The 10,371-nt window shown below is 35.7% G+C and overlaps 1 protein-coding gene across 1 annotated transcript; it reads right to left on the bottom strand.

Annotated features, from left to right (window-relative positions):
• Positions 1-268: 268 nt before the first annotated feature.
• On the bottom strand, positions 269-7,341 carry LOC114481441 (probable phosphatase phospho1). Its single transcript, XM_028476277.1, has 2 exons — positions 7,193-7,341; positions 269-3,260 (listed from the first exon to the last, which is right to left on the bottom strand). The coding sequence occupies exon 2, from the start codon at positions 3,238-3,240 to the stop codon at positions 2,467-2,469; it is 774 nt and encodes a 257-aa protein (XP_028332078.1). The 5' UTR covers positions 3,241-3,260; positions 7,193-7,341; the 3' UTR covers positions 269-2,466.
• Positions 7,342-10,371: the final 3,030 nt, after the last annotated feature.

The raw sequence follows: 10,371 nt of genomic DNA on the forward strand, positions 1-10,371 counted from the left end.
TATATAACATTTGGTTTTATAGGTAAATCCAAAGATTAATCTCATATATAGATGGCTTTTTGAAGCATAACATCAACCTTTCCCCCTTCTTCTTTCTGACTTTAGGTCAATCTACCATCCACTTGCACACCAGTTCATCCATCTGTGTGAATTAGAAGCTGCAGTCAGACTAACTTGTCCATCGCACGTCAAATCAGAAAGATTCTCATCTCCTAAATCTCCTAAAAAGCATGTATACTTTTAAAAGTAACAAACCACAACACCAACATGCATTTAGATAATGGCTTTATATTCCTGTCACCATGTAGCATTGCACACATATGACTAAACACACATTTCTATCCAAATATCCAAGCTAAATATAAAGCGTGTTTATCAACCAGGCAGATTTCACACCGTTTGTGGTTGCTGTGACATAACATAATCATTTCACAGTTTTAAATATAGTGATAGCACATTTCTTATATCCCTGAAAATGTCAAACATCTAATTTTCTCCTTCTTATCCTACATTATACAGTATGCATATTGCACCAAAATCACACAGTTAAACACAAAGTATTCAAGCATGGTTAATGTCACACAGGGAACCAGAGCTTTAGCCTCCTAATCACAGAATAGTTGATCGCAAAGAATTTTGTTCATACTCGAGCAGTTATTTCAGTAAACGTGACACAAATACACATAGTTAACGTTATTGTTCTCTTGTGAATCCCTGAGCGATTGAAAAACAGATTAAAAAGACATTGCCAGCAATTTAGTGATGTGTTAAGGCTATAAAGTATTATGTATTATGCTTAAAGCATCTGTTTAACCACATTATGTTATAGGAGTAATTGTTAAACACGTTTCGAACACATTTGTAGAAGTAAATACATGCATGTTTTCCACTGATGAAAAAAAATACACAAATGTCCAACATGTAAAGACATTTCAAGTTTGTTGTACACAGAATTTTATCAAAATAAATGTACTGATGTGTATATGTAAATAAATAGAATTATTCTTTTTTTTTTTTTAAAGGTAAACTTACTGAACATTATTCCTTTAATCCACAATCAATATCGTATATTTCATGATCAGATAAACAAACAACACATTTCTATGTTACAGACAGACAAACGGAGGAGTTTCCTGTTGGCTCTAATGCTGGTGTAGGTTACGGTGCACGACGAAGGCCTGGATTAGGTGTCGCGTTCAGGTAATGGAGCCCGTGCAGGCGCTCTCACCTTGTCCCTGCCTCACAGGACACACGCGGCCCTTTTGTCCTACACACCTGACCCTACTCGTACACAGAGGACTGACACAAACCTGTGACAAAGAGGTGAGATCTAAACCTGTGGATGTGTCCGGGAGGTTTTTCACAGTGAATGTCATTCATAAATACAGTTCAATGCTCAACTACAGTGATGTCGTCGGCATCATTTAGATTAACAGAAGCAGTGCATAGTGCATGATCAACACTGATTGTGAACTTTGACCTCCATTGGTTTGATTACATCATCACGTGAGCTCAAATATAGCCAGGTGCAGCGATTCTCAACTGGTGGGTCGCGGGGCTGTACGCGGACAGCTGGTCAAAAATAAAGAAATACTTAATGTCTCACGTTAGACTTGTCTTGTAGACAAAGATAAGATATTTATCTTTTGACAGGCATGCTGTGAAATGTGTGTTGCACAGGCAATCATATAGATTTATGTTTTAAAAAGATTAGATATGTGTCTTTTCAACATCTATTTTTGAAACACTACATTTGGTTGGTTTAATTATTCTAAAAAAAAAAGGGGGTCACGATTTAAAAAACGTGGGTCGCAGGGTGAGACCAGTTGAGAACCCCTGGCCTCGTGTTTACTGTTATTACTGCATAAGGAGCTTATAGTAGGAGATCAAAGGACTGGCATAACATAACGGTAAAGGTTTTTGAGTTATGAAGAGTTGGTGTGTAGGAACAACGCTTCCACAAGCTTTTGTAAAATTACTCTTTGAGTCATTGCATGTTCGGTACAAAGAAGTGTTTGAAACACAAATATACAGAATTAAATTGTTGAAATCCTTTTTGCAGAATGAAAGATCCCAATGGTGCATATAAGTAAATTAACTGGTTGAAATGGATACAGAGAGCATAGAACATTCCTACTCCGCGATCCTGAAAAAAAAAAAAAAAAAAGGAGCCAGCGGGTCAGAAAATGGATGGAGGGATGGATAGTACATTCTTATTAAAGGGGCCACTCATCATTGACTTGAATGGACAGCTGGTGTCTGTTATGGAGTGAAACTTCTCCTCAAACAATCATGTCAATTAGGTTACTATAGTAGCGATCAAAGGTTAAAATGTTTGTAATAAAATATCTTGGACAATATTATCGTTTCAATATTATATATATATATCCTAGCTTTGGAAATAGCAGCAATATGTTGAATATTAAGGTCAAACACTGCTATGAAGGAGATTTATAGCTCCCAGTCTCATCTCTCCTCCATGATTTTCTTCAGGCAGTTCACGATGTCCTCACCACTGACCCAAGGAACCATGTTAGCTTTGAACATTTCAGTCTGGGACTTTTGCATCTCCTCCAGCAACTCATGCATGGGGAAGTTCCTCCTGGAGAACGCCGTGTCGTGTGGCCCCAGAGCCAGACAAGGGCACATATCGTTGGCCCCGTCACCTACATAGAAGACCCTCTCAAAGGGAGTGCCGCCTCGCTCCTTCTGCCTGAGGGACAGGTACTCTCGAAGGATCACCTGCTTGCACATGTTGCTGGGACAGCGGGCGCACGAGTGCGAGTGGAAAGGACGCAACACTAGCCGGCCGGTGTCGTCGAAACTGGCCGGGTTTGTGAAAACCTTGGTGAAAAGATGTCTCACCCCCTCGTGCTTCAGCCAGGACTCGATGAAGTACATGTTGGCATCTGAAACCACCACCATTTCAAAGTATTGCTTGTGGCTCTGCAGGAACTGGAAGAGGTCCAGGAATCCACGATTGGGTGGGATTCCCTCGATCGCTGCTTGGATGGAGTCTTTGGACACCCCCTGCTCTGCCATGTAGGCCAGAACCTTCTGCATGAATTCATTGTAGTAGCCTTCTCTGTAGCTGCTCGTCAGCCACAGGGGGAACTGCAGGTCGGGGGAGGCGCGCTGTACAGCATTGTCACTGCTTTCAGCAATAATGGTGTCATCAAAATCAAATAAAACCAGGAAACGATGCATGGCTTCTGGACCACAGTCTGATGAAGCAGTCATAGTAGGTGAGTGGTGTCAATCTGGAAGAAGCACAGGAGACAAATGTTGTCATTCTAAAATACATCAGCCAGATGTGTGGTGCCTTTCCTTTCCTTTGAGTTTGGAAAGGAATGAGAAGAATCCATCAAGTTGGACAAAACAACAAGACTGAACAGCAGGGGTGGGCTGGTCATCTGGCATACAGGTGTCACGGACTGAGTTTACATGATTATGAGCATGCACGCTACCAGAAAATGAATTTTTGCTAGTTCCGCTGTGATTATTGCTACTTCCGCCGTGCTGAGTGAGTGACAATCTAGTGTCTCATGCAGCAATTTCAATACAAATAGGAATAGTTTATTCTAAAAAAAAAAACATGATAATAATAAAATTCAATACGAAAAGGAATCATTTATTTTCCAAAAAAACATGATTATAATACACATTGCAATAAATGACTGTTAACCGAAAGTAACTTTACAATAATAAACTGTTGTCGTATAAATTAGCAATCTGATCATGACATTCATATTTTTTTCTATCATGGTCGATTTTATATCAGTGGTCGACTGATGTGATGTTTTAAGGCAGTACAGCAATCTCTGTATGACATTGCACATGACAATTCCATCACAGGTACTGTACATCTCAGTACATAGCAGTCACGTACTGAGATTGTAAGATAATCTCAGTATGGAGGTAAACTCAGACCGTGACACCAGGCAACGTCCCGATACGCTGTCAACCCAAAGTGGGCCAGTTCGGTTTGATACGAGCAAGTGGAGGCAGACACAGTAACAGGTGGTCAAAAATGGTCCAAAAGTGGCAAAAACTTGGCAAGAAAAAAGTGTAAAGTGACTAAAATGGCCAAAAACAGTCAAGAGTGGCCAGAAAATAGTCAATCAAAGAGGAACCAGTTGGTATGCAATGGTAAAGGGTAGCTTAAATGCTGAAAAAGGGCAAAAATGTGTAACAAAAAGAGGCTAAATGTAGGGAGAAAATGAAACAAGTGGTATTTATTGGGCAATAGTTAGCTTTAAAAGTTAGCTTTACAAAAAATGTAAAGAAAGGACAAAACTTGGATAAAAGTGTAAAAAAGGGGACAAAAGAAGGAGCAAAATGTAAATAGGCAAAAAGGGGATTAAAAATGTTCCCCCATTTAGGGTTTTCTGTGGACATAAAGAGCCACATGTTGAGCATCACTGACTTAATAACTGTTTGTCCTCTGATAATGTAGTGTACTGGTCTGGATAAAAAACGCCACGGCTGAATTTTTTTTGCAGATTTGTAGGTAAGATTTTTAAATGAGCTTCATACATAGTTTTTAAAATATTGCATTCTACCAAATTATGAAATTTCACTCATTTTTGCTGTATAAACATTGGCTTTGTGTGTTCACTGTATCCACTAACACTAATAATTCTCAGTGCTCCTTTCTGTAAAAGAAAAAAATGGGATTTGTGGAGGATTTACAGGTCTTTCATTGAGTTTGGAAAGGAATGAGAAGAATGCAGATCCATCAAGTGGGACACAGAAACAAGACTGTGCTGTACATACTGTACTGGGAACAGCATAAACAGCCTCGAGTTCAACTTATTTACAGTGTCTCCTGAATAGTTCCCCTAATACAGCACTGGTATGTCCCAGTAACCATGCATTAGAAACATTTATTTGTGAAATACCAGAGACAGAAACGAGAGCAGGCTTGTGTTTAAACAGCTGGAATGTCAAGTGACAATAATAGAGTAGAAGTAAATGGAAATATTCTTCTTTTCAGATATCTGTTTGAATTATTAATCAGATATTATTAGTCACAGATACAAAAGAACCAACTCACACCCAGGAACACATCTTGTGTAGGTTAATAATAATAATAATAATAATAATAATAATAATAATAATAATAATAATAATAATAATAATAATAATAATAATAATAATCTGGTGCCATGCTGCATCTGTCCATTCATTTTGCAACAACAGTCTGTATACATGTTTCATTTATTACAATGCAATGCTTTGTCATTGCATAACAAACCCAACCAGTCTGAATAAAACAAGCAGATCTAAAGAGAGTTATACTGAATTGTTGAACAGTTGGGTAAATAAAACCAGTCTAGCACAATATGAACAGTGATTTCAGTTGTTTCTAGTTTAATGAGTATATATTTATATTTTGATAAGCACATTAAGATGACTTTGTTGTAATTTGCGCTTTACAAATAAAGTTGAATTGAATTGAGTGGTTACAGTGGGCAGACATCATGTATGTAAACACAAGGCTCATGTTGTGAAATATGGTCAATGAACATTGACCATACTTCATTCCTCATTCTTTCTTTTTTTTGTTTTGTTTGCTCTTGAACTGCGTCTACAGGGCCCAACCCCTTCTTATCTCTAATCTGAACATACAGACTCGTTTCAGGACTAAAACAAGTTGTCAGTGTCAGTGATAAACAACTAAGTCTTACAACAACAACAACAACAAAAAAAAAAAAAAAAACACTGAAAGGGAAATATGTATGATTCCTGACAGTTGTTCAAAGCATCTTAAAACCCAATTAATATGTCTGTATTGGTGTATGTTATTAATAAGGGTGTGAGGATGTTTTGTGCGATAACATAACGCAATATTAAAATATCATGCAGAATCAGAATGGGATAAACTTTATTTATCCCAGGGGAAAATTGCTTTTTTTTTTAATTATTATTATTATTTTTTTTCAGATGCTCCAGAAATATTTTAAATGAAAATAAGAAACACTAAAACATAGAAAAGAAATACAGGAAAAAAAACTACACTTCTTGTAGTGTTGACCTTTGACAGCATGTGCAAAGAAAAAAAATTTAATTATTAAATAAATTAATTATTAATTAATCAATTCAATTTGGTATCGCAATATTGAGATTTTGTTCTCTGTTGGATTTTGGTCGCTGTTTTAACGTCTTATTTATAGTAATGTTGTTTATTTTATATTTACAAGAGTTGAAAAGGTGATAACGGGAAAAAAAAACAAGAAAAAAATGTATTTTTCAAACTGCACTTTTTGGTATATTTTTTCCTTTGTCATCGTGAGCCCAGTATATCATACAGTATATCGTCTAATCTCGTTAACTTTGTATATTATTGTCCCACCCCTAGTTGTAATTGTCAATCAATCAATAGTGCTTCACACAAATGTGTTAACTTGATTGGCAAAAGTTAAAAATGAAAATAAGATTTAGAGGCAATTTAATAAAATAATTAAAAACATGATAAATAATAAAGAGTCAGAGAGAGAGAGAGAGAGAGAGAGAGGGAGAGAGAGAGAGAGAGAGAGAGAGAGAGAGAGAGAGAGAGAGAGAGAGAGAGAGAGGGAGAAGGGAATACTTTTTATAATATAATAAATAAATAAATAAACATTAAAAGTTAAAAACCATAAAAATAATTAAGATAAAGCCTATTTAAATAAACTTATGTAAGTGAGTATGGAACTAAAAATAAATAAATAAACCATTACATAGAGCAGACTAGACATAATCCCAGTACATGTACAGACTGGTTATTAAACGATGACATCTCGATCAACCTGAGTAACCAGCTGTCCTTGAACCTGACTGTGACTATAATTAAAATAAATGTATAATTAACAGAAAAGCCTCATAAATAGCAGGCCATGGGCTGGTAAACGCTCCTAATCCCGGTCACCGTCACCATAGGATCACAAACCTCCACTCATCCCTACTTGTTCCAGTTATCTTTAACCCGCTGTTTCCATGGATGTGTTATAAATAGTGCACATTTACAGTGAAACATGTCTAATTTTAACCCGGGAGCGATATTCCTGAGGGAGGTTAAACAGTCAAAGTCACTGCATAGCGCCGCTCTGTCAGCAGGCGTTATTTTAATCTCACACAGCAATCATTTAGAATTATTATTATTATATATACTATGGAAATAAAAGAGAATAATAAAGACATAAAGGAGGCTTACAGCGGGTGGAGAAGAAGGCAGAAGTAGAGGGTTCACAGCCCGGCTCCGGCTTTTCATTCAGAGCTAAAGCTGGAGCTCCAGCTACTCCAGAGCTACTCCTGTTCAGCTGAAGAGCCGGTTTGCTTTTCTACCGCAGCAGCGGCAAACTGGAGCCACGTCCTTGCGTCACCACAATACGTCAGTACGTCACTGATTACGTGCGTGTCCTCCTTATGTTGTTTAACTTGTTATTAATGATCAACGACACCTTATTGATCCACATTTGTTTTATATCTAATGCTGCGGTTTGATTTGTTTCAATAAATTTTGATTGGAGGAAATCTCAATTGCATTGAATTTAAATGTCCTACTCATTAGGTGAGTGTTGGATTAACTTTTCAATTCTATAAATGTATCAAAATAAATAAAAAATAAAAAATACAAACCTAATAGTGTGTGCTACAGCAGGTTATGTTTCTATCTTAGAAAAAGTGGATTGATAATTGAATTATCTGAATAAAAATAAAATACATGTGCGTGCTTACAAGTAGGCAACAAACAATGAACAAAGTCCTTGTAGAATACAAAAAAAAGATTTAAAAAAATAGATTTACAAACCAACTCAATATGTATGAACAATTACTTTAAAAATTATTGTGGGTTTTCTATTAGAAAGGACCAAAGTCTGCCTCTATCTGCTCCAGAATAAACACCAGTCCAACCAGTGCTGAGGAGTTCATCATGTGCTGGAGGTTATGGACCATGGACCATGGACTGCTGCACCATGGAAGAAAATCTGCATTAACATTTTCCTTCCTTCCTTTTTTCCTGCATAGAAAGCATTAAAAACATTAGAATGTATTATTTATTACAGCAGTCTCCACAATAAGAAAATTAAAAAAACAAACAACTGTGTAATCCTTAAGCCAAAAGTGTGTAGATTGAAGCAAAGCTTACACAAACCCTATCACAACTAAACTAAACAAAGCTCTCTACATAATGGCACATAAAAACATATTTAGCTTATATTACTATTTTAACAATATATATTCTATACAAGTTTTACATATAAAGTTTATACATTCACATCAATCATATACAGTACATACACATGAATGTATATATGACATGTACTTGGTCAAATTGTTACTCTTTCTTATATTTACTAACAATATATGATTTAAAAAGCTTTTTAAGCTGGTTACGCAGTTCCATAATTTAACCGCTGATATTGTTATACTCATCCTTTTGACTGTTGTTTTAGCATATTTCATCTTGAAATGTAGTTCTCTTAAATTATATTCCTTATTCCTTATGTTTTTTTGTATTATTATTTTACTTTTCTTATTTTTTTTTTTATTTTTTTTAATGTTATTTTTTTACTGGTGGGAATGGGCTTCCAGAATATCCATAAATAGTTGCTAAATCATACATTTTAATTTATTTTACCTACAGTTGAGTGAAACACCTATGATATACATTACTGTAATAACAATTAAAATGCATTTTCTCTTCTTGAGTCTATTATAGTCTATCTTTAGCAGACTGTGTGACACTGAGTGAAGCTTTTATCACTGATGTGACCATAATTCAATATTTCAAGCGCGTGATAGCCTATAGTAGCGCTACATGATGAGCTTCAAAGTGAGTTTGATACAGATAACTAAGAATGATGTTGGAAAAACAAGGTGTTGCATTGCCTTGTGGTGTAATGGTGAACCTAAAAATAAACAGAGGAATTGCCTGAGTCAGCAGCAGCAGCCTTAAGCGTGAGACTACTAGTGCTGCTCCTTTTTGCACAAAGCTGAGGTTTACACAAAAACACAGGCTGCTGCATTTCTAAATCAATATTTTCCTGTCGAGGTTTGGATGAAGTAAGAATGAATATTAAATACATTAATTTCATTAACTTGTACGGTCGTAGCCGAGCCCTCAGACCATGATGTCACTGTGTCTATGGAAACTTATGCACGACGACAATAAAAATATTCTGATTTTTTATCACATTCGTGCTTATGTTCAAAATGAACCTAAAAACACACATAATTATTGTGTCCATGACTGTTATTTACAGGCAGAACTGTAGCTATCCATGTTCTGCCCTTTGACATTTAACATAGAAAAAGCCTATTAACATTTTAATTTAATCTAAGCTTCTTTTGTGTCAGAATGATTTAATCTACTTTAAAGCATTAATACAATCAATGCATGACTTGTTTTTCTACTGATTAATAATCATTATTACAAGAAGAGAACAGAGAAATGAGTAAAACCAAATAAAAACTAGATGTTTACACAGAAAATATACTTAAGATTAAGTAGCATTTACAAATGCGGGGGATGACTTTTGATAATTAAGTGTAATATAGAAAGATGTAATACATTTAAAAGACAGAAAAGACACAAATACTATTGGAAAATAAGATTTTTTTTTTTTTTGCATTCAGTGGTCAGGACAAAAGACAGTAAAATTTAGCTCAGACTGGATGTGCTTACTCAGTTGAAATGTAATCTACTAAACCATGATCATATAAAATGATAATCACTGGGAGACTTCCTCTGAAGAGGTGACTTCCTGTTTACACCAAGAAGCTGGTTTGGAGACGATCAAGCCAATAGGAAGGAGACGTAAAGGGTGAAAGAGCAAAACATAAAGTGTCCTGTGAATAAACCCAAAGCATCGATTTGGGACATAATCAGTAAAACCACCACGATAAGAGTTTCAGATAAATTAGATATTCCACTGATACTTGGATAATGAGGGATAACGTACTATGACATACTGTATATATTCATTCAACATCTCGTTAGTTTTGAGCGTGGATAGTGGAGTTCATCAAACAGTCAGACAATGGAGAATAACACAATGGAAGAGATGTACAGTATGTGACTTTTTGTACAAACCACTAGATGTCCCTCCTTCATCAAGAATTGTTTTTTTTTTTTTTTTACCGAAAAGGGATCATGTGATTTTATTCCTTCACTGATTCAATCAGGCCTTGGACACTTTAGGAAAGCATGTGTGCACTACTTTGCAAATTATATATATATATATATAAATTAAATGGAGATATTGATTACAGTCCATTCCAGTGCTGCCTTAAACTATTTTTAATTTATTGCACTACTATTACATATTTTTATGTATGCATGCATTTATGGACCTCAAAGAGTTCATCTGGGGGGGAGAGAGAGAGAGA

This window comes from Gouania willdenowi, chromosome 19, assembly GCF_900634775.1.
Source record: "Gouania willdenowi chromosome 19, fGouWil2.1, whole genome shotgun sequence".
In the NCBI taxonomy this organism is placed as follows: Eukaryota; Metazoa; Chordata; class Actinopteri; order Blenniiformes; family Gobiesocidae; genus Gouania; species Gouania willdenowi.